Source organism: Pinus tabuliformis, chromosome 7 (assembly GCF_031772625.1).
Source record: "Pinus tabuliformis cultivar Carrire ecotype Pingquan chromosome 7, CPIR1, whole genome shotgun sequence".
NCBI classification, from domain to species: domain Eukaryota; kingdom Viridiplantae; phylum Streptophyta; class Pinopsida; order Pinales; family Pinaceae; genus Pinus; species Pinus tabuliformis.
The window spans coordinates 33538276-33564700 of NC_142293.1; the positions used below are offsets into that span (position 1 = coordinate 33538276).

Sequence of the window (26425 nt, forward strand, 5' to 3'; positions counted from 1 at the left end):
AGATAATAAATAAGTACACCCATTTCGAATAACTTGGATAGTAAATAAGTACACCCATTTCAAATAACTTAGGCCACCCTTTTCACACAACATCATTATAAAAGTGCCCATTTCAAACTTAAACACACCTTATACTATATCTGTGGAAATTGTTTTTACCTTGAAAAACATCTTCCCAACCGCGTAGTCTAACGAGGTAGAGGAGTTGTCCGGAAAGTTATGGAAATTACGGTAGGAGTTGTCCGGAAAGTTATGGAAATTACGGTCATATTTAGAGAAAATCCGACAAAGATTTTTGTAAATCCAAATTATAGTTGTTAAACTTCAAAATTTTAGGTGTTGTTTTTGATGGTGCTGAATCCATTTCCACCATCAAAAACACCATTCAAACACTCCTTCTACAAGATTTTTTTGAATTTTTTTACACAGATTCCAACCATTTTCAACCGTCTGATCAATTCCTCTACATTGTTCGACGACTCCCTCCAACTGTTCGTCATTTAAAACGTCATAAACAAAATAATAATTTCATAAAATGGATAACCTCTAACTAATCTTGCCCGCTGTGCCACCTCACGGGTGGACGCATCATGCCATGCGATGGCAAGATTGGGGTTAGCCCACCTCTCAAGGCAACCCTAGTTGTGTTTAGCGGAAGGGGACAAGGAAAAAGGAAAGGATGTGGAGATAAGATGTTGTTTCAACACACACGTATGAACCCATATGGAATCTGTAACAGAGATTGAATTTTGGTGATCCTTTTTTTTTCTCGGGAGTTAAATATTAAACAAAGTTTAAAAGTATACAAGTAGGATCGGCAGTGGACATGCAGTTAGCAGAGTGTGCACAGAAAGGGAGGATCTGCAAAGCATTAGGTGTAAAGCGGATTGGAGGTTAACTGCCCTAAAACCTTCTTTGCGACCTTGAAAACAACAGGGAGACAACAATACATTGTTGGGGGATTTTTTCTCACTCCCGTCCTTGAACAACAGAGGAAAAAGAGGACACCTGTGATCTGTCGTTTGCTGCAAATCTGCGGAGGATTTAGTGTATTTTGCTGCAGCCATGGCCTCCGCAGGTTAGTTTGTTTGATTCTGTTTTAACCCTTATATACATAATGTGCAGTTTTTCTCAGGCTTGGTATATTATTAGGGGTTTTTAGGCTTGATTGGTAGCGCTGGATTGGCTGACTCATTATTGCCTTCTTCGTTTACATCGATGGTAAGTGCTGGAAAATAGATTTGAGTCGATTACTTTAGATTAATTGTTAGTAAACATTGGACCAGATGGACTAGGTTTTAGCTTTCCTTAGTGCTGCGTTTTTAAGACCATTTGTATTTTCTACACGGGTATCATCAAGATCCATCCTATTACAAATGCCATATGTCTTAATCCATACTCCAGCTAGCACCCTTGATGGATATTGCTTAATTGGATGACCTACTAAAGGTTCTTCGATCTCGCTTGATGGGTGTTGCCAAATTAGATGGAGCGCTAATGGGTTTTCGATTTCGCTTGATGGGTGTTGCTTAATTAGATAACCCGCTAATTGGTTTAGGGTATTGCTTGTGATGTCCATTACTCAGTTAAAGAACTGATAATGGGTTTCGCGTATTGCTTAACTAAATAACGGCTAAAGGGTTCTTGATATTGCTTGATGTGTATTGCCTAATAGCCTGCCAATTGTTTTTGATTTTATTAGATGTGGGTATTCATTAATCAGATGAACCGTTTACGGGCTTTTTATTTTGCTTGATGGGTATCGGTTAATTAGATATCCGGCTTATGGGCTTTTGATTTTGCTTGATGGGTGCTAGACTGGCTGATCAGGCTCTGAAGAGCGTGTTTTTAAGGTTGGGTTTCAGGGAAACTGCCATCTTGGTATTGAAGGGGCCCAGATAGAGTGCTCCATAACAAGCTTGATTAGACTACCATATTTTTGTTGACATCCCATTTCCTGTTCTCTCTTCGGGTGGTTCTACTCGACATGTGCCGGATCTCGAGTGGCCTGAAATGTATTGATGGAACCTCTCAATGCTTAATTTAGCTTTTGGGTTTTTTGATTTATTGAATATTCTGGTTATCGTTGAAATATATTATCCTGAGTGTTTTAGAAGTAGGCTGGGTGTAACACACTTCGGCATTTCGGCCTTGATTCTGCACACGATGAAGAATTGATGTTGCAAAACTTATGCAAACATCCTTAGACAACCATTTCAATGGATCTCAAACTTTTGTTTAACAAATCCTGAGGTCAAAGGCCGCATCCCGTAATACGGAGACTTTCTTTGGCTCAGATGCCAGGTTTGTGGGGTGTGTATTATGCAAAAACTGCTTGCTGCTTGCATCCAATCTCATCCCTTTTCTATATTCCCTTTGGGTGGGGACAGAAACATTGAAAATAGATATCTTATGGATGACTTAATACTCGATTGTCATAGGGCAACCCCTTATTGCAAATTTATTTTGATTCATTTGTTGTAGCAGGCTGATTTATGTGGATTGTTTTCTGATGTGCATATTCGTTTGATAGAGATAGCATTGTATGGTATAATGGCCATGTTATTATGTTTATTAGGTGTTAATATGACAAAAAAAAGTGAGTTTAGGTACAACGTAATAAAGTCAAGCATCTCAATAATAAATAAAGTTAAAACATATAAAGTATTAAATGTCTTAACACAATGGTAGTTGGTGATACATGCAATCATGTCTCTCGTTACACCTCAGGTTTTGCATTGTGATTTTTATCATGTTTGTGGAGATTTGCAGTTAATATCTTGGAACGTTGCGTTGACTTGGGGGGATATATCTTCATAGAGCCAATTCTACTCTTGGCATTGGATCATTTGATTGGAGGTTTTTGGTGTGGGGGAGTCCCGGTGCTTGCTGGTTTGATGGTCTTCTTACATGTGTTTTCCTCGATCACGACTTGGTTGCACATTTAATGGTTATAGAGTATGCTAGCTCATCATGGTGTGGTTTTAGTGTTCTTGTTTCTCTTGGATGTGTTACATTTTTTTATTGGATGATGGATCTTAGATGATGGTGTTAGGAGGGAGACATTTCATGATGTTGGAGTTTTCTTACTGAGTAGGTGTATTGATGTTATGATGTAGGTTTGTCAATAGGAGGGGTGTTTTATTTGGTCCTCATGTGTTAGATGTGTCGTGGGGACATACTAGATGATTGTATAGATATCATTTTCTCCAATGAGGTTGATGTGGTTGGAGGGCGTGTTGCGGTAGTGCACCTTGCCTTGGTTGGATTTCCCTAGGTGTCGTGACTTGACATTGTAACATTTGCTTAGACATCACTTAGATTGAATGCGTTTGATGATGTTACCACCCTTTGTGGATGTTCTTTTTCCTAAGTTTGAGTTAGAGTGGGGGTATACCACGTACATTTTTGGTGATCAAGCCTTCTCCTAAAATTTGATGAGGTTTTATCACTTGGCGGTGTGTCGTAGGTTCAAGCTTAGGATGAGATTCTGTTTTATCATTGTGGGCTTTGGTAAGAGATATAACTTGTTTGCATGGTATAATAGTTGTTGGAGCATGCCACTCCCTCATTGGCACTCATTTTCTTGTTTATCTAATCAATTGGTGACTATTGGGAGGTTGGACTATGTTCTATTTCAACATCAATCATTGTGCACATATGTTGAGGTTGATTTAACCATTTAATAATTAATTTAGTTTATTTTACTATCGTGGAGGTTAATTGCTTAAGTGCCCTACTTCTCTGGGTAGCTATTCACACTTTGAGGGGTTTTTATTTGGAGGAGATTTAGGGTTTTTGATGGAGTGCACCTTTATTGGGTACAAGTTCCAAGGCTGGCATGGATATTATCTAATTGCTGGAGATGTTGGCACACTTATCTAAGGTGCACTTTCTCTTGTGCACATAGTTTGGGGAAACTAGTAGATGGTATTGAGAAAAAACATATCGTTTTGGCATTCACTTTTGGCATTTCTTCTTAGGACACAATTCACATAGAGATTTTTTATTGTTTGTTGGGTGGATGAGGTAGTTACATGGTATAGTTTTCTAGGGTGCACCTCTCTTAGATGCTCTCTCATCTTCTTTGCATGGATATATCAATTACAGTTGTCAATTTTTTGACCTCCATTGGAGATTGTCTTCACCTCTTTGATATGGCATATATATTATTTTATTCGTGGTAGTTATTTTATTCTAGAAGCATGTGGCATACTTGGAGTGCCATACATGGCACATTGCATGCTCTTGCTTGGTCTTTTCTATATTCTCAGAGTATTATCTAGGAGGACATTTGTGGAAATGGGCCACTTTTTATTTTGAGATCTGACCACTTCCTTTTTTGTGGGACACTCCATCTACTTGGCATCGTGCACATTCATCCATGGAATTGGATGCCTTGGGATTCTCACATGTGCATTGCTCGCATGCATTTTGTAGAACACATGCTATTTTTGGATGGTTTCTATGGAACATTTTCCTTAGGAGGATTATCTTATTGTTTTATCTCTCATGCACCTTAGTGGGTGCTCGTTTTTAGCTCTTCTAGATGGACCCTTGAGCACATCCTCCTAGGTTTATTATATTTTGCATGCATCCATTCTTATAGGGGGAATTCTATGTGGACTTGTTGCATGATGATTTGACCTATTTTTGGTAGTATGCCCTCCTTTGGAGATATTTATTGTATTGTTCGTATTGTATTTATGGATGAGGGTGACTTCTCTTGGAGAGGTTGGATCCATGTGTTATGGCATGATCAATTATGTGATAAAGGATCTCACTACATTTTTATAATATTTGTTTGTCTTGTGCTGGAGTTAGTTAGCAAATAATATTTCTTTAATGTATGAGAGAAGAGGCTTCCTGTAAAAAGGAGCTTTCTCTCCATTGTGATGGTTGTTGGGTCTTTTGGGAGTGAGGAGCTCCCCCCTTGGACTACGTTTGTACACCATATGCTTGGAGCTTGACAAAGGATTGGAGTTATAATATCTTGTTCATATGAAGCTTTCATGTGTTGATTTTGATTGTAGAAAGCCCTTGTTATTTAGTTATGAAAGCCTTGTAATTAACTATGTTACATTTGGAAAATGTGATGTGAAGATATGTTAAGCTTACCCCAAGTAAACTTAGTTGCTGCTAGTATGATATGGCATCACCTTCATAGCTTAATTTTGAATGGCATCCCTCGCCTTCCAAGGTAATTTTTTGCTATAAATTTTAGCAAGTTAAGGCTGGTTTATGGCTTGCACAACAGTCCTTATTGCCTTACCTCTTCATGCGCTCACCCTTTTTGATCCATGCTTCCTTAACTCCATTTGCCCAAGGTTTCATTAGGCACTTGGTTTTGGGGTTTCCACCTTCATATTTTGTTCTCACACCATTCATTCTTCCACTTATACTACTACAATTTGTTTTGTTTAGATCTCCATTCTATAAATTTAACAATCTTATCCTTAGGGAAGCTGATCCAAAATGGATCCTAAAAACCTGTCTTTCAATACTTAAACACTATCGCAAAGGATAAACCTTCAAGAATGGCGGAAAACACTATTGGACGGGAAAAACATGAAGAAATAGCGAAAACAGAGTTTATCGGAGGCTTAAGCAACATCGCACAAGAGCCGTCGGATTTCGCCGATCAACGGTCTCGATCTAATCGGCATATCGCAATCGGAGGTAGCAAGTGGAGTTAATGAGAAGTAGCCTTATGGAAATCGCGATAGCAATTAAGCGCGATTAAACAAGGACCGCTGATCAAGCGCGCAGATCAACGGTCCAGATCTACTCACGCAATATCACATTGCTCATATGCATACATAGAAAGACTTAGCCCGTAGTTTGAAGGATTGGCGATATGCGATTGCGATATATTGCATCGCAACTTTGTAAGGGGTGATGCTAAGAAGGCCAGCGACCATGCGATAACGATGCGTCGATAGCTGATAAGGCCAATCGGCATAATTGGCGATCGAAAGTCAAAAGGGATATGCAACATGCGATATAGCCGGACCCGAAAGGGTTTATGAATGCGATATGATATATTTTGAAGTTTGATATGGAGCAATTTGTTAGGTTTTCTTGTGTATTTGGGGTTTTTCGTTATAAACCCAAATACAAAGGAACCCGCGACTAGCGACTTGCGATAGTGATATAAAGGTAGACTCGATGGAGTTTAGGGCAGATTCAATAATATTTCAAGTTCGATAAAAGGCGTTTTGGCGAATTTTTCAGTGTTTTTGTGTATTTCTCTGTGTAAACAGAGAAACGACTGTTTTGGGATTTCAAACGCATCGATGGTCCCTTCCGTTTAAAAACAGGTGGCCACCATACCTGAAGACGTTACACCATGATTGGTTAACGCTCAGAGGGGATTTGAGTGGACAGAGGCCGGGAGCCAGAGAGCCCGAAAGGGAAAACGAACAGACAAGCGTCGATAGGCTTAAAAGCCACTCAGTGTCAGAGACAGAGGGAGGCAGTGCTGAGACAAAGAGAAAACAGAGAGAGAGCCAGAGGGAGAGTTTGTGTACTTAGAAAAACTTGAGGGATTCAAGCAAGACCCTGTTGTTTGTTCCTGTTGTGTTCAGACTCAATTTGAGCTCACATTTGTAAAAACTTTGCTCTTGAAGACATAATAGAGAGGTCACCACTGAAAGCTGGACCAGGAGACGTAGCCCAAGAGTTTTGGGTGAACTCCTTGATTATTTACTGTGTTGTGTGTGTGTGTCTGTTATGTTTCTCTAACTGTTGTCTATATTATTCGCAATCTTTTCGATCCGTTGCACTAATTAATATAGACAAATCCTGCACATGAGTCTGTAATACCTTAATATTAATCTAAGATCTCATTTTTAGATCAAGTGGTATCAGAGCTTTTGGTTTTGGTTTTGTTAAGGTTAGACAAGCTTGTGCTGGATTTTTGAATGCTAACTAGGTCAAAGCTCAAACTAGGAGAAGGAGAACTTGTTGAGGCTAATCCAGAGATTGGAAGAGTCTATCCTCAGAGGAGAATGGCAGAAGAAACTCCATTGGAATCAGAATCTCAGTTCATGGACAGTTTTATGGCCATGCGAGCCATGGTGGAAGAGATGTATCGAGAATTTAAGAAGGGTCGAGGTGAAAGCACTTCAACACCCAAACAAGACAAAGGAGCAGAGGAACCTTCTCTAGATGCCCCTCCAGAGGGCAAAGGGAAAGGGGAAAAGCCTCCTCCATCATCTCCTCCACCATCACCTTCATCATCCTCATCTCCTAACCTTGATAAGAAAAAGAAGAAAACTTTTTTGATTAAATTAGATGTAAAGTTTGATTTGCCAATTTATGATGGAGAACTAAATGCAGAAAAGCTAGATAATTGGATAAGAGAGATTGATGTATATTGCAGGGTGCAGAACATTGATTCAGAAAGGAGAAAGATTCAGCTGGCTAGCCTTCGACTTGGAGGAACTGCACTAGTGTGGTGGGAAGGCAAGACACAAGTTGATCTGAAGAGACATGGTAAAATTCTTTCTACCTGGAATGAATTTGTTTCTGCCATAAAAAAAAATTCTATCCTCTAGCTTATATGCAGCAAGCAATGATGAGTTGGCAAACTCTTCGCCAATTAAAGGGCCAAAGTGTACAAAGTTATACCCAGGAATTTAGAAAAAGAGCTTTAACTCTAGGCATATCTCTAGACTCACCTGAAACTTTGTTGAAGTATATAGGTGGTCTGCATAGCTATTTGAAGCACACCATTCTCATGTTTAATCCCACTAGCCTAGATGATGTATCAGTTCAGGCTACACATCTAGAAGCTAGAGGCAAGAATGTGAACCCAGAGGTCGGGGGATCATCAAAACTCTCTGTGTTATGAAACCAGCTCAAGAAAAGATAGAAAAGAAAGATCAACGCCTTAGAATTCAGCCTCTTCGAGGAGGAAACCTCCTTTACATTACATAAATGAACAATTCTTGGATGATACAAATGAAAAGACCTCCTTTCTATATATAGGAGTCTAAGGGGTTATAACATAATCAGAGCCGACATAACAATAATAATGTAAGGGCACAATAATAACAATAGTGGGCTTCTATGGGGCACAATAGTAACAATATGGGCACTACATGGGTACATCAATATAATAAGTGGGTTATACTAATAACAATAATGGGTTACACTAGTAGTATAGGGGCCTAACATGCCCCTCTCCTTCAAAAAGCATTGTCCTCAACGCTTGAGTAGTTCTTGATGCTTCTGTATAAAATTCTTGTCCTCCCATGTGGAATATTTAGCGGGTAAGTTCTTCCACTTGATGAGATACTCTGAAATTGATCGATTTTGTAGCTGTCGGGTTCTTGTTTCTGTGACTGCTCCAGGTTCCAATATGATTTTTCCTTCCTCTTCAATTTCTGGCAATATTGCTTGAATTGGGATCTTTTGCAACTTTTGAATAAGTGGCCATACTTCTTCGTCCTTCTTCCATTCATCCCTTGCTTCGTTTATCCAATCTGGTTGGATAATATAAATAGCACAAAACAATGCTTCCACATCCTCATCCTTGAAGAGTCTTCCCATTCGGTAAGGTCGCCATTTTTCAAGTGCATGTAGTATTGCCAACATTTCCTTCTTGTAAATAGCTTGCTTGAGATGTAGCAGTAAAAATACCCAATCACCTACATCAAAACATTTTTCACTACAATGTTGATCTACCTGTTGTTTCATTTGATTTTGCACCGAAGTGGCGTTATCCTTTAAAAGTTGGAGAACTTGCTGTTGATGCTCGATGTGATCTTTCTCTGCTTGAACCTTTTTCTTCTTGATATGTCCTTCTATCTTTTGAGGAGTTGTAATTTCTTCCAGTCCTTTACAAGATATGGCCGGATTCATTTCTTGATGCTCAATGTGATCTTTCACTTCTTGAACATTTTTCTTCTTGATGTGTCCTTCTATCTTGATAGTTTGAGGAGTGGTAATTCTTGCCAATGCTTTACAAGATATGGTCTGATTCATTTCTTCTTTCTCTGGGGTGGTGTCCTGGCGTATATCCTCTTCTTTTGATGTTTCTTGATCCTTTTCTTCCTCCTCTTCATATTCTATGTAAAATAATTTCTTCTCAGCACACCTATGACCTTTAGTGCATTTGCTTTCACAATTGTAACAAAGCCCTTTTTCTCTTTTTTCTTCCAATTGTTGTGGTGTAACCCTTGTAGGTTGTGGAAGGCTGGGAGAAACAACACTTTCATCTTTATAGTTGTGAGGTGTATGCTTCCTGGTTTCCATAATTTTGCTTTCCATTATGTCACAAAGCCCTTTTACTCTTTCCAATGCCACAAGTCTGACCCAAATTGGATTCTCCAAGGAAGAGTTATGCGAAATCTCCCACAGTGACTTGATTATAGACTAGTTCAGTAGAGCAAACTTGTACGACGTGCCACGAGTCACTGTTTCGATCTTTGGATCTGAAAAACACATACAAGAAACTACAGTCCGTCCTCTTTCTGTACCTTCTTACGAAATTTCAATTCGATCCCCAGAGAGAAAGTTATGACGATTTTCCCCAGGTCACCTATTTTGAATGTAATTCAGGAGTCTGCAAAAAGACCAACTTCCTCAGATCATATCTCCGCAAATATCGCGCGAAAAGCTCTGAAATTCGGACCCAAGGTTCAGCGCGATTTCTTCTCAAATGGGTTTTTTTTGCGACTTCTGAAACGTCACAGAAAAAAAGTTATAGCGAAAATGCCACGATGACCTGTTTGGAGCAGCGAAACCCTAGAATCCAAAGCTCTGATACCAAATGTTATGAAACCAGCTCAAGAAAAGATAGAAAAGAAAGATCAACGCCTTAGAATTCAGCCTCTTCGAGGGGGCAACCTCCTTTACATTACATAAATGAACAATTCTTGGATGATACAAATGAAAAGACCTCCTTTCTATATATAGGAGTCTAAGGGGTTATAACATAATCAGAGCCGACATAACAATAATAATGTAAGGGCACAATAATAACAATGGTGGGCTTCTATGGGGCACAATAGTAACAATATGGGCACTACATGGGTACATCAATATAATAAGTGGGTTATATTAATAACAATAATGGGTTACACTAGTAGCATAGGGGCCTAACACTCTGCAAGCAAGAACAAGGAAAAGAAGAAGCTGAAATGGAAGGAGAGGAAGACAAACACTGTACAGAAGGACAAACTTTCATGCACTCATTGCAAGAAGGACGGACACGATGATGCACATTGCTGGTCTTTGCATCCGGAGCTGATACCTAAGAAGTTCGGTGGTAAGAAGAAGAAGACAATTGCTGCTATTTAGAAAGACTTGGGGTCAGACTCAAGTGATGAAACAACAGTCACAGCCACAGGTATAAAAGGTAGAAATTCTGAAGCATCTACAAGTAATTTTGCACAATGTATTGATAAGGAAGATAATGAGAGGAAAAGACATGAGCTTTTTCATATTAGACTTGTTTCCAAGCACCAAAAGATTGATACTTGATTTGATAGTGGATCACGACCACCTATATACTTGTATGATAAAAAAACCATTTTCTATAGAGCTGAAAATAAGTATCAACTCACTTGTATGATAGAAAAGCCATTTTCTATCATACTTGATAGGAAGTCCTTACTTGTATGATAGAAAAGCCATTTTCTATAGAGCTGAAAATAAGTATCAACTCACTAAAGATGGAATAGAATATATTGTAAGAGCTCATAAACTTAAAAATAACTATTCTCTCATAAACTCAAGGCAGATGAAAAGAATTGTAAATTCATGCAAGCAATTTTTACTAATGGTTGTAAAGGAAAAAAAACCTTGATAAAACCAATGTATTTGAAGGCTGTGATGCTAAACAGAAAGCTGATTTAGTTAAAGTTGTTTCAGAATATGATATCCTATTTCAAGAACTTAAAGGTCTGCCACCCAAAAGGGAAATAGTACATGATATTCATTTGCAGCAAGATGCTCCATTACCTAACATCAGAATGTACAGGTTATCTACTTTAGAGAATGCAGAGATAAAGAAGCGGGTACAGGAGTTGCTCGATAAAGGGCTCATAAGGCCAAGCACATCACCATGTGGATCTCCAATCGTACTAGTGAGAAAGAAAGATGGTTCGTGGAGGGTGTGCAATGATTATAGAGCACTGAATAAAATAACTATCAAGAATCGTTATCCTCTTCCTCGCATTGATGATTTATTAGATCAGTTGAAAGAAGCAGTTTACTTTTCCAAGTTAGACTTGCGTAGTGGCTATCATCAGGTCAGGGTTGCAGAACAAGATGCATGGAAAATTGCTTTCAAGACAAAGCAAGGGCTGTATGAATCGCTGGTTATGCCTTTTGGCTTAACTAATGCTCCTGCCACTTTCATGAGAGTTATGAATGATGTACTTAGACCTTTTATTGATGATTTTGTAATTGTATATTTAGATGACATTCTTTTTTCAGTAAAACATGGGAAGACCATTTGAGGCATGTAAAGCAGACTTTAGATGTTTGAAAAGAGAAAATCTCTATGTGAAGTTATCAAAATGTGAATTTGGCAAAACATCTTTAAATTATTTGGGTCATATTGTAGGGGGTGGTGAATTGAAGATAGATCCCTCTAAGGTCAAAGTCATTGTGAACTGGCCTAAACCCAAATCCGCTACAGAAGTTTGGAGTTTCCTAGGAGCAGCACAATATTGGAGGAAGTTTATTGCTAACTTTTCTTTGATTGCAACTCCCTTACATGTTTTAATAGGATTGAATAAGGTGTTTCAGTGGGGAGGCAAACAGCAGAAAGCCTTCGACACCTTAAAAGAAAAAATTAGTACAACACTAGTACTAGTACTGCCAGATCTTCAACGATTATTTGAGATTGAAACAGATGCCAATGACTATGCCATGGGAGCAGTGTTGATGCAACACGGTAAACCCATATGCTATCATTCTGAGACATTTAATTCTGTAGTAGTTAATTATCCCACATATGATAAAGAATTGTATGCATTAGTACAGACTCCAGAGTGTGAAAAAGTGGAAACATTACCTAACGGGCAAAGAAACAATCATACATACAGATCATCAACCACTTCAATATTTGCACTCACAAACTAAACTGCAACAATCAAGACATTATAGGTGGATGGGTTTCCTACAACAATTTCATCTTGTCATCAGATATAAGAAGGGCATACACAATAAGGTTGCAGATATGCTATCAAGACCAATCATAAATGCATCTACTATACTTAAGCATAACTCAGTAATGCATGAAAGTTACATTGAACAATATGCTCAAGATGTAGATTTTAAAGATGTATATGCAACTTTAAGTCATGGCAAGCAAGTAGAAGAATTGGATTATTATGTTAAGGACCAACTCTTATATCATTTGGGAAAGTTATGCATTCCACAAACTGAAAGAGTTAACATAATCCGAGAAGCACATACTTCTCTCATATCAGGTCATTTTGGTGTAAGTAAAACAGTTACACAGTTGCAAAGGTTTTGTTATTGGCCAAGAATGCATGAAACAGTTTCTAGATATATTAAAGGGTGTACTATGTGTGCTAAAAGCAAGCCCAGTAATAAAAAATTAGGCTTGTACACCCCACTTCTAGTTCCTTCTCGTCCTTGGGAAAGTGTTTCCATGGACTTTGTTGGGGGATTGCCAAAATCTAGAAAAGGTCATGATTATTTGTATGTTATTGTGGATAGGTTTAGCAAAATGTGTATTTTGATACCTTGTAACAAGTAGGTTACAACTGAACAAACAACAAAGTTGTTCTTTCAGCATGTATGGGTTCATTTTGGGTTACCCACTTCTATTGTATCTGATCGAGATTCCTGATTTGTTGGGAAGTTTTGGTCAAGTCTATGGGAGTTGATGGACACCAGATTGAAGAAGAGCACAACATTTCATCCACAAACAAATGGTCAAACAGAGGTGGTCAACAGGACAGTGATCTAGTTGTTCAGAAGCTATTGCAGCAAGCATCCTAAGCTTTGGGATGAACATTTGTGTTATGTGCAACATGCTTACAACAATGCCAAGCACTCTTCTACTCAGAGATCTCCTTTTGAGACTGTTTTGGTTTTATACTAAAGTCTCCCTTGGATTTTGTCTTTTGTAAAGACATAGCAGTTGATGGACACAGTGATGTGGATAAAGCAACCAAGTTCATTGAATAGATCCAAGAAATTCACCAGGCAGTGCAGGAACAGTTGGAAAGAAGTCAGGCCATGTACAAGGCAAGGCATGACAAGCATAAAATTGAGCATAGTTTCCAAGTTGGTGATCAAGTCTCGCTGTACATTAGCAAAGACAGAATGCAAGGCGAAGGTAAGAAGCTGAAACCAATAAGGTATGGGCCTTTCAAGCTACTTGAGAAAATTGGTGAAAACACTTTTCGCCTTGATTTGCCAACTTATATGCATATCTATTCAGTCGTTAATGCAAAGAACTTGAGACTGTATGAACCTTCATTGATTGAAGATCTTGAAGAGCAAAGTCAGTTGCTTTCTATTGATGATTTGTTCTAAATATCTCAATGAGTAGGAAGACACTGTGTTGGACAAGAAGGTGAGAACTATGCGCAGAGGGGATGTTGAGTACCTGAGGGTCGAACTCAAAGGTTCAAAACCAAGCAGTGCACGATGGATAGAAATTGGGCAAGTGAGGAAGCTGCATCCTCACTTGATCAATGCTTAAAAACCAACTTTTGGTGGTCCAAAGGCTTTTCAGTGGGAAGATGTGATCCAAAATGGATCCTAAAAACCTCTAAGTCTTTCAATACCTGAACACTATCTTAAAGGATAAACCTTCAAGAATGGCAGAAAACACTATTGGACAAGAAAAACATGAAGAAATGGTGAAAACAGAGTCTATCAGAGGCTTAAGCAACATCGCACAGGAGCTGTCGGATTTGGCTGATCAACGGTCCAGATCTAATCGGCATATCGCAAGCGGAGTTAATCAGAAGCGGCCTTATGGAAATCGCGATAGCGATCAAGCGCGCAAATCAACAGTCCAAATCTATTATTGCAATATCGCATCGCTCATATGCATACACAAAAGGACTTAGCCCGCGGTTTGAAGGATTGGCGATATGCGATTGCGATATATCGCATCGCAACTTTGTAAGGGGTGATGCCAAGAAGGCTAGTGACCATGTGATAGTGATGCGTCGATAGCCGATAAGGCTGATCGACGCAATCGACAATCGGAAGTCAAAAGGGATATGCAACATGCGATATAGCCGGACCCGAAAGGGTTTATGAATGCGATATGATATATTTTGAAGTCCTATATGGAGTAATTTTGTCTTTGAGGTTTCTACGAGTTTCATGATTTTTTAGAGTTTCTTCCAGATACATCGCATTAGGTTTCTTCCGGATACATCGCATTAGGTTTCTAGATAATTAATAAATAAATTAAAATAATTATAATTATTAATTATAACAACTAAAATTAATAATTAATTAAAATAAATATTATTAAAATAAATATAATCAAAATAATTAAAAGTAAAATAGTTATAATTAAACAATTAATTAAAATAATTATAAAATTAATCAAAATAAATATAATTAAAATACAAAATGATTAATACAAAATTAATTAATAAATAAATTAAAATAATTATAATTATAACAATTAAAATTAATAATTAATTAAAATAAATATTATTAAAATAAATATAATCAAAATAATTAAAAGTAAAATAGTTATAATTAAACAATTAATTAAAATAAATATAATTAAAATAATTATAAAATTAATCAAAATAAATATAATTAAAATACGAAATGATTAATACAAAATTAATTAATACCCATGATTACAATAAAACAGAAAAATTTATTCTAATTAATATTCAACATGATTAAATTCAAGTCCTGATGATGAGTCTTGGTCTAGACTCGAAACGTCGACAAAGAAAAATGAAAACTGTGGATTATCCGAGTTCAGATTCTAAAAAACCGAACCACAGAAATCTGCAATCCATTAAAGTAATAATAATTAATAAATAATCAATAAATAAATTAAAACAAATAGAATTAGAACATTGAAAATTAATAATTAATTAAAAGTAATATAAATAACATAATTAAATAAATCATTAATAAAATTAAAGAATTAAAATAATCAAAATAAATAATTAATTAAAATAATCAAAATAAATAATTAATTAAAATAATTACAATATTAATCAAAATATATATAATTAAAATACATAATGTTTAATACAAATACAATCAATATAACCATAACCCTAATAAAAATGACAATTCTATAATAATTAAAAAAAGAATAATTAAAATAATTCCGTCACAATTTAAAAAAAAGACCCCTAAATTTCATTAAAATAATTCTGCCCTAAATTTCACAAATAAAATCAAAATTAACAAAATATAATAAAACAATTAAAATTATAATTAACAAATCTTGATATCTGTCGGCTAAACATCTCATACATCTCTATATATTTGGAAAATGAGATCAGTCTTTTAACAATCTTTCACATCCTGAAGATGAACCATCGTTGCTGGTTCGAAACGTCGATTATAAAGAAGCCTAATTTGATGTATCCGGAAGTAACTCTACAAAATGGAGTAATTTGTTGTGTTTTCCTGTGTATTTGGGGTTTTTCGTTATAAACCCAAATACAAAGGAACCTGCGACTTGCGATAGCGATATAAAGGGGGATTCAATGGAGATTAGGGCGGATTCAATAATATTTCAAGTCCGATAAAAGGCGTTTTGGCAATTTTTTCAGTGTTTTTGTGTATTTCTCTATGTAAACCGAGAAACGACTGTTTTGGGATTTCAAATGTGCTGACGTCCCTTCCATTTAAAAACAAGTGGCCACCATACCTGAAGACGTTACACCATGATTGGTTAACGCTCAGAGGGGATTTGAGTGGACAGAGGACGGGAGCCAGAGAGCCCGAAAGGGAAAACGAACAGAGAAGCGCTGATAGGCTTAAAAGCCACTCAGTGTCAGAGACAGTGGGAGGCAGTGCTGAGACAGAGAGAAGACAGAGATAGAGAGTGAGGGAGAGTGTGTACTCAGAAAGACTTAAGGGATTCAAGCAAAACTCTGTTGTTTGTTCCTGTTGTGTTGAGAGTCTTGAGACTCAATTTGAGCTCACATTTGTAAAAACTCTGCTCTTGAAGACATAATAGAGAGGTCACCACTGAAAGTTGGACCAGGAGACGTAGCCCAAGAGTTTTGGGTGAACTCCTTGATTATTTGCTGTGTTATGTGTGTGTGTTTGTTATGTTTCTCTAACTGTTGATTGTCTATATTATTCGCAATCTTGTCGATCCATTGCACTAAGTAATATAGGCAAATCCTGCACATGAGTCTATAATACCTTAATATTAATCTAAGATCTTATCTTTAGATCAGAAGCTCCCCTTGAGTTGGAGAAGAGCCTTTTAAAAGTGAGAGGAAGAGTTACTATGGTGATAATGGGTAGTCTTCTTTAGTTGCACTAGCCTCTCGATGCTTGAGGCTTTACATCATATGGGTGTTCTCGATTTTGTTGTTACATTTTAGCATTGTTATCAAGGTAAAGTTGTTTTCTTGGAGACGTTTATAGAACAATTACATTCTTTTATGAGACTGTCGCTTTGAAGATCTTATTTTCATTTTAGTGACTCCATCGAAAGAACAAAGTCCTTGTTCCTTGTAGATTTTGGGACTTGTTGCTTGTAGAGCGAAGCAAACAACATTGTGAGAGAATTGAAGATTCATGTTGACGACTTGATATCCTTTCGTATTAGGTATGGAGATATTTTTTTTGTAGATTTTAGGTTCAAATTTGAAGATTTTGAAGTGAGGAAACATGGTTTTAGCTCCATGGTTCGCTGAATTTTATGCTTTGTTTGATTTCTTAGGGATTTTAGGATTTTCAAATGAAGGTTATGATCTAGATTTGCTTGATTCCATTGGGTTATTTCCTCTGTTACATCTGAACCGCATCCGAGAGGTGGGAAACCTGTTCCAATGGTTCCTGTGCTCTCGGGAGCTTTGGAATTGTATGGGAACGTTACCTTTTCAGCGGGCGCTGCAATGGGAGTTGGGGAAAGTTCCAGGAGCTTTGAAGACTTTTTTTTTTTGGAGTTCCGACATTCCCGGGGTTGAGGGAATACAAAGCTTGTAGAGAAATATGCTGAATTGCCCACAAAACAAGAGCCTATGTTGAAACCTTTGTGGGAAGAAAAGCCAAAGACATTCGTAACACCGATATCCTTAATTGAGAAACTGGAGCAATCTCTTGATGGGTTAAGGAAGCGTGTCGCACCTTGACGTAAGGGTGATATCTGGGATGTCATGCTGATGAGTATTTCTTTTGCCGTTTATGTATATCGCAGAAGATTGTGTGCACATATTGTATGTGGCAGTCAATGCTTAAACATTAGAGTTGATTTTTCTCTTAAGAGAATTGATAATGAACTTGACATTATATATATATATATAAAAAACGCAGAGACTCAGTGAGAGAGACACCCAGAGTATATTTATATATAAGAGAGATTATATATTATATATTTAAATTGATTTTAATATTTGAATATTTTGATTCAATATTATTTTTGATTATTACCTAAATTATATATATATATATATATATTTCTTTATTATATAATATTACCGCTCCCGATTAGCCGTTTTTTGTAAATTTTGGGGAAACCTCTAGCCGTTCCAGACACCTGTACCCAAGTTCCCAACATTCTAGAAAGTCATGCAACATAAGTTATTTCCATTGATCCACACCCTGGGGGGTGTACTCCCCATGTTTCCCACTCCTCTGGGATGGGGGGATGCCTAAGGAAACATTTCCCACGTCCCCCTTTTGGGGAAACTTGGAGAAACACTGGTGGAAGTGTTTCCCTGATGTGGGGGATGTGCTTCCCCAAAAGGAGCGCTTGTGGGAAGCCCCCCTCAAAAAGGAACGGACATCTCTTGAATTTTGCCTAAACACAATAATTTATGATTGGGAAGCCAAATATTCAACCCTAGGGCCTTATTGATGCTATGTAAGTAATGGACAATGCTATGATTGTTTTGGACTATAGGGGCCATCTATAGCCCCTTTGTTGATGTGTTTTTGGTTGAAAGATGCATTGCACTCGATGCTATTTTGGTTAAATGCACAATTGCTATATACGTGAGAAACTTTGCATGCTTGTGTATAATGGTTTGGATTCATATGGATGCACATGAATAATTATGCATTTGTTTTCAAAATTTAAATATTTGTGTATGTTTTGGTCTACCAATTTTTTGGTCCATTTTTTTCTGGTATTTTTTTCTTTGATGTGTTTTTAGTTCAAAGATGGATTGCACTCATGCTATTTTGGTTATACGCACACTTGCTATATACATGAGAAACTTTGCATGTTTATGTATAATGGTTTGGATTCATATGGATGCACATGAATAATTATGTATTTTTTTTTTTTAAATTTGAATATTTGTGTATGTTTTGGTCCACGAATATTTTGGTCCATTTTTTTTCTGGTATTTGGTTTCGAGGTCAACTGATTTGATGACCGTTCTGGTTTTGATAACACTGGTCCATTGTCCATTGATCTTTTTATTTTTGAGTCTTGACTCTAGATACTGATGACCTCAGACCAAGTCTCTGACTCTTCATTCTTCACTACATTTGAGTTTGAGTAATTTCATTTAATGGATATCATGATTCAGTTTGTTACATGTTATATCATATGTTGAAGTTATGGCAGATTTTCATATTTTTCATGAGCATGTTTGGATGATGACTTTTGCATGTACCTTTGAGGATGAGACATTATGATGGTGTGAAAATCTTGGCAGATTTTGGGGCCTTTGGACAGTCTTATGTGTGGATGAGTTGGCTGAAAGTGAGATGGTGAATTAAAAAATTTTGCAACCTAGTTTTCCATACATGCATCAAATTTAGTTAAGCATTTGCACTATTTTTTGACAGTGACAATGAATATATTGTTCATCCATTTAAATTTTGCAGCCTTGTTTTTCATACATACTGATTTATTTTAGACTTTACACTATTTTTTTGACATTGATAATGAATAAATTGTTCATCCATTTTATGCCATACATAGTTCATAACTTTTAGAAATTGGATATTGAAAGTGCTTGAAACCTAAAACTATCTATTTATTATTATTTTTTTGGTCCAGGGGAAAAAACCGTAATTTTTATTAAGAGAATAATCTTAATAAAAATTACATTTAGTAGACACACATGGTGTGTATGCAGATAGAGTCATAACACGAAGAAAGGTGCCACCAAGGCCCAAGAGAAAAACTGACCAAAAGGACAAAAGTTTCTGATAACTATATACATATGGATCAGAAAGGATCATTATCAACCAGTGAATCAAAGACCATAACCAGTTCATATAGATTTAAAACAAGTTATGAGAATGTTCTGGACAAAGGACAGTGCATGAAAGTTAAAATAAAAAAGAAAATTTAAAGTGGATGATCATCTTGGGGCTGCTACCAGGGCCTCTTGGAAAGGGCTGTGTGAGAAAAAGTGACTAGAACCATCCCGGACCTCCCTGATGTGCCACAACACCTGTTCATTTGTTAATGTTGCTTTTGAAAGGCTATCAGTCTCCTGATTATGCTCCCTGTAAATATGATGCCATGTAATAAAAGTAAAGGTAAAAGTATCTTTCAGCTGTGAAGCATTATCCAAGATAGGGGCAAGAGAAATATTTTTGCATGGCTGAGCTTTATTCAACCAGTTGATTATAAGCTTTGAATCACCAAAGATTTGGATATGTGTGACACCATGTTCAATTGCAAAAAAAAGGAGGTTTTGGCAAGCAAGGAGCTCAGCAGAATTGTTGGATCCCGGACCTGGACACATAGAAACCTGAAAAGAATGTGAGTCAGAGATATGTAGAATAAAACCTCCCCTGCTCTTTTGACCTTCCTTGCTTGAGGCACCATCAAAGAAGGCCCATGGAAAAGAGTAATCAGGCTGTGCTGGGACTAAGATCCTCACTCTTGAGTCTTTGAACATCCTTTTCGTTGTAGAAGTATAAACCATGTAAAACAATCATTTATCATCAAATAACCCAAGCAGAATACAAGATATTCAACAGACGCACAACGTCTTAGTAAGGATCCAGCAATTAAATTTTAAAAGATAAAAAGCTTTAAGCAACCACGAAATTTAAATGCTGACCAGATTTCAAATAGTTATCTCCAGATATAAACATTTAAAGCACGTTTAACTATAAACATTTAAAGCACATTTAACTATAAACATTTAAAGCACATTTAACTATACCATAACAGATAAACAACTCTAAAAGGAATTTCCAATTTTAAATTAGTCTTTTTTCATAATTTTTTTTAATTTTTTATATATTTTTATATTTTTTATAAAATTCTAAACTAAAAATCAAAATAGAACAATTAAAATCCTAAATTAAAAAAACCAAAGTCTAATCTAGAATCCTAAAAGAACCTTTTTAATTTTTTTGTTTCTTTTCTCTGTTTTAATGATTTTAAAATTCTAATTTTAAAACTAAACTAAAACCTAAAAACCTAAACTATAGAACAAAATCCTAAATGAGGACTAATTTTTTTATGCTTTTGATTTTTTAATTTTTTGTTTATTATGTATTTTTTATGATTTTTATATTTTATGATTTTTGATTTAAAAAAAATAAAAATAAAACAAAACTAAAAACTAAATGAAACTTTAAAATTTTTAAACTAAACTAAATAAATATATACAATCAAAAAATGAAATAAAAAAACTAAAAGCTACGCTAGAATTAAAAGAATGAACACCTGATCTATAACTAAAATTAAATCTAAATCTAACTAAAATTAAAATTTAAATGAAACAGAACTTTACAAGAATTTCGAAATACAAAATGACGCTATACATCCTAAATGGAAATATGAAAAAAATATCAAAACGTATTCCTAGTTCTAACATATACCCACAAACATACTTGAATAAAAGAAGAAAAAGAACACGCCTTTCTTATTTTTCTTTTTAGGTTGAAGGCGATGAGGAAGGGAAAGAAAACGCGTAGGTAAGGTTTGCGGACAAGGAGCTCGATGGTAAGAGCACGATGGAAGAATGAGATGGACAGGATGATGGGGATGCTGAGAAAGGGGCACGTAGGATCAGCAATGGATTGAGGGCAACATGGAGAGGCTTCGGACAGTGGTTGAGGAGCAGCTGCGTGGAATAGACTGCGATGAAGCGGATTGTGGAGTTGAAGGATAGGTAGTGGAGCTGAAAGGTACTGGAGCAGTAGTTGAAATAAACGCAATTTTTTTTTTTTTTTTTGTTTATTTATTTATTGTGTTTGCAGACCTGCAATGAAGATATGGAACAACGAGCAAAGGAAAGGAGTGAAATGGGCTGCGTGTATGAGCAAGAAGTGTACAGGAGTGGTACACACAGGAGGGGATATGGATAGGGTATCGATGAGATGGCTGCAGGTTGATGATGCGTAGGATGGACGTGGGCTGAGGACGTTGGAGTAGCAACATGCAGGCAATGACGTAGCAAGGGTTTCGAAGAACAACGATGAGAGAAGTTGCAATTTGCGGGAGAGTGATTAGACGCAGATCTGGAGCAGTGGAGATCACGCATAGATGAGCCAGGTTAAGCAACGAGGAAGGGAGAAACATGTGGGTAGAGAGAGCGAAGAGTATGGCTGCGTGGGATTTTTGGTAGCAGATGATGAATGCGTGGAAGATATGGGAGCTGCGGAATGGAGTGGGATGGCCAACATGGGCAAAAATAATGGCTGCCGCGAGATTTTGCAGCGTGGGAATTTTACACAGCCTGCTTAAAAAAATTTCAAAATTTTTCTCCAAAAAACACAATGAAACCCTAAGTAGCAGAACTGTACACCTGCCAAAAACTGGTTCTGAAACAAATATTCCTGCTAGAGTTGATCCCGAGGCCAGATCTTACCCTCCAGGGCCTAGATCTAGCTTCAAACGAAAATTTCTTCTCAGACCTGCAACCTGCAATGGCAAAAACAGAAAACCCAGAAGTAAAATGTGCAAGAAACAAAACTGAAAACCCTAAATCAGCTAAAAATTTACAATATTTACAGATTTTCGACTCTTAAGCAGCTAGATTTGTCAATAATCCACAGTAATATTTTTAGAATTTAAATTTAATGTGAGATACTTCAGAAAACCCTTCATGCATTCATAAAAAAATTCAAATGATAAGCCTGGGATTAAAACTGGCTGGGCTCTTTCAAAAAACGCAATCCGGGAGTTGGCTGGTTCAGCCGAGAACTTCCCCTAACGCCCGGTAAACTCAAAACTAAGATTTCCTGCACAGCTTAAAATCAACCATTAACATAGAGGGAGAAAACAATAGTGAAATCCAGATCAAATGGAGATACCTGCCATTATATTTCAGAATCTAAACTATCATTCAAACCCCAAAGATCAGACAAGATACCTGTGCCTAAATCAATCTTCATCAAGCTATAATCAATGGCTGAAAATAAAATTATGCAGAAAAATAAATCATCTTACAGCACTTCCAGAAGAGTAACACCAGCAAGATTTCAACCCCAAAGTCTTTCTTTATTGCACAAAAAAAGACTACAAGAGAGCTTTCTTTAGCACTAGACTCTCAGATCCCATCTGATCTCAAATGACCCCTAACACCATATTTAAAGGAAAAATTCCTAACACCCTATTTAAAGGAAAAATTCCCAACGACTAGTTCGAATGATCCATGTCAAACTAATCTCGACCATTGATGAGGATCAAAATCTCTTTTAATCTCATCTGTCGAATTTTTAAATGCATTTTAATATATTTAAAAATTAAAATTCTGCATCTATTTACTCAAAACTTTGACTTATTATTATTTTATTTTATTTTTTAAGTTTTTATTTATTTATTTTTAAATTTTATTTTATTTTATTTTTTATTTTTTAATTATTATTATTTATTATTTATTTTTTTAAAATTTTATTATTATTTTATTATTATTTTTATCTATTTTTTATTTTTTAATTTTTATTTTTAGATGCTCGAACTTAGCCTTTGGAAAAATCACTTAGGACTAGGACTTAAGATTTATGAGGGGATTAAAACATTTTCTAACCCTTAAGACACTTTACATCATGACTTTTACAATTTTACATCTCAAGGGGGAAAACCCATTTGACATAGACGCTCATAGACCACCCAGTTCTGCGACCAAATATAATTTAGCAGATCAACACACTAGGATTCCCCTAAGATTCTAATGACAAAATTCATTCCGGCTTTGGGGTCAGGGTGAAGGAAAACTCTGCTCATCATGGATTGGTGAGACAAAAAACCTTCCGGAACGTAGATTATCACTAGAAAATTAGGTTTGCCTAGGCAATTTACATACATGACTCAGGGCAGCTAAGATTATTTACAATTTACACATGCAGATTGGGTTTACAAAACAATATGATCGGGCTGATGATGACAGTCGAATGGCACGGAGACGTCGATCAAGCGCTATCCCTTTTGCGAAGAAAAGGGGGTGTACTGCTATGGGTAGTTGACACGTAGTGGTCAACAGTACCATTAACAATAACTTGTATCATCTTCAATCTAAAACTACCAAATTGAGCTGTGATGAAGATATGCCTAGAAAACCCACTAATATATGGATGTTGAATAATTTATTTGGAAGTGAACAATTGCTATGTTTGAACATTCCCATTATGTTGATTGGCATCTTGATAGTTGATTTGATTGATTAGAGGAAGCTAGTTGTTATGCTAGATTTCCTAAATGTTGGTTGATTTTTATCATTGATACAATTTTGAATCTTGAAGCCTAATTAGTAATTATCATCATTGATGTTTGATACCCCTCCTTGTTAAGAGCAAGATGAGAAGTTTGTTGAGGGGATCCAAGTTTGAGCTTTGGATTCTTCTATTATTCGATAGTTGATAGTTGAAGGGATCCAAGCTTGATCTTTGAATGCTTTATGTGGAGGTCTTGTTGGTTGACCATCTTAACTTGATTTGTTGGTTTTTGGTTGGCCACTAACTATATTCACTTGATCTGATTATGTTTGGTTGACCACTAACCATCCTTCATTCATGTTGGTAGCTTTTGGTTTACAACTACTCATTTTCACTTGAAAAATGTGGTGCTTTTGGATGACCACTAACTAATTTTATTTGAACAATGTGGTGTTTTTGTTTACCACTAGCCATCTTCCCCCCCGCCCCCCAACGTGCAAGAGAGTCATCATCGTGCTCCCCTCGAAGGTGTAGGAGAGTATCTTTTCATCAATGTGCTCCCCACTTGAGGTGTGGAGAGTACCATTGTTGATTCATGTATTAATTTCAGAGAATATGTAGAATTAGACATAGATTATGCCTTGCGTGTCATATGTCACAACCATCCTTCAGATAAGCTCCTCTGTATCACATGTTGCATCAGACTTTTCTATTAAATCTTTTGTGTCACAACTTGCATCAACCTTTTGGATTCAATCTTTTGTTGAATGTATTATATCACCATGTGATCAATTATGTTTTGTCTATGAAGTAATATGACATGAAAACCAAATTAATTAATAACATGTAACAAGAGGCCGAAAGGTTGCTTGGGGCATTGCTAAAATATTAAAGATAATAGTCTTTTGAACGCTTAAATCAAGAGCTGAATTGTAAAAGATGAAGAAGGATAAGTTATGTAATCTAAGTCATTGATTTGCTCAAAGAGAAGAATTGCAAGATTTGTTGTAAAGGGACCTACCTGAAATTTGAATAAGGAGGTCAATTGAGTCATCAAAGTCAATAACTATAATCACATGTTGGGGTGCATGAACAATGGTACCCAACACCCTAAGATGACATAAAATCAAATGAGCATGATATAAAAGAAACAAGTGTAAACAAGCGAGTGCAAGCAAGCGTGACAAGTAAAAATCACAAATGGGTAAATGAAGGAAGTGTTTACAAAATGCCTCCGAGGAAATCAAGGATTTTGCATGAGTACAACCATGCATTGCAGGATCAAATTCATATAAAAGATAAATTGATTGAAGCAATTGAGTGGAAATTAATTCATAGACAAAACATATTTGATCAATCTATTCCAAAAGTTTAATGCAACATGTGATACAAAGGAGCTTATTTGAAAGGTTGATGTGACTACAGAGAAGGCATAATATAGATGATTGATGCTAATTGTGATATAGAAGACTTAATGGTTGATACAAAAGAGAGAACATATGGTTGATATGGAATCTTTTAGTCAAATGATGAAGGAAACATTTATTGAAGATGAGTCACAAAAAGAGGCATAAATTGACAACAATAACATTATCAAAAGTAAATTCCATGATATAAAGGAACTAAGTCAATAATGATCAAATAATCATTTCAAAATGATTGTTAGACTCAAAGAATTGTCATTCAAGAAAAATTGACGTGGCATAGGATTTGATAACCATCAACTTGCATTTCCAAGATTGCTCCAAAGTGATTTAGTTTGTGAATGTGGGTTTTTTTTGAAGAAGTTAAGAATTTTGGTAATAAGTAAGAATATTGTCAAATAATTGGGCATGTGAAGACATAATGTTTCGATTTCTAAAACTGTTGAACTATGCTTTGATGAAGATAAGCTTTGAAAACCACTGATATCTAGAAGTGAATAGTTGCCATGTCCTCTCAAGGAATAATTGAAATGATTGTTGGTTGCCTATTGAGGAGACTAGAAGCTATGTTGGAATTCCCAATTCTTGATTGGATTTTGATTGTGATAAGACTTTGAAACTTGAAGCCTGACTATCATCATTAATATCTACATTGCCAGGGGTAAGGTGAAAAGCTTGTTGAAGGGATCCAAGCTTGAGCTTTTAATTTTTTAATGTGTTGGTCTTGTTGGTTGACCACTAACAATCTTCACTTGATTTGGTGGTATTTGGTTGACCACTAATCTTCGTTTGATGTTGGTGGTATGGTTTATTAACCATTTTCACTTGAACAAGGTGGTGGATTTGGATGACCGCTAATCTATTTGATTTGAACAATGTGGTGGTTTTGGTTTACCACTAACCATTTTAGATCTAGATTTCTTTGACAATTCATGAATGGATCATGACAACACCTCATCAATAGATAAGGTTTTACAACTCATAACAATGTGGGCTCAAACTTTGTGATTATCTAGGGACTCACAGTCTAACATGAATATTAGATTTCCATGATCATAGTCAAACTCAAAGATTCAAAGTCTCCTTACATGTTAAAAATTAGATTACAAGTAAGACAAGACAAACATTGGTGGAAATGGTTTTATGCTATTTTCTACTCATTGCATTGATCTTATGATATCAATCTATAATACATGAAATTGACTACTTCCAGATCTAGATTTCATTGGCAACTCATGAATGGATCATGATAG

The 26425-nt window shown here is 36.2% G+C and overlaps 1 protein-coding gene across 1 annotated transcript in view; it reads left to right on the forward strand.

Moving 5' to 3' along the window:
- The first annotated feature begins 684 nt into the window (after nucleotides 1–684).
- The window catches only part of LOC149245078 (ankyrin repeat domain-containing protein 2A-like), a 124634-nt gene continuing 98893 nt past the window's right edge, over nucleotides 685–26425 (forward strand). Inside the window, exon 1 of the mRNA XM_089457646.1 lies at nucleotides 685–1078. Within this exon, the coding sequence (XP_089313772.1) occupies nucleotides 1066–1078 (13 nt within the window). The 5' untranslated portion in view covers nucleotides 685–1065. The remainder of the gene's footprint in view (nucleotides 1079–26425) is intronic.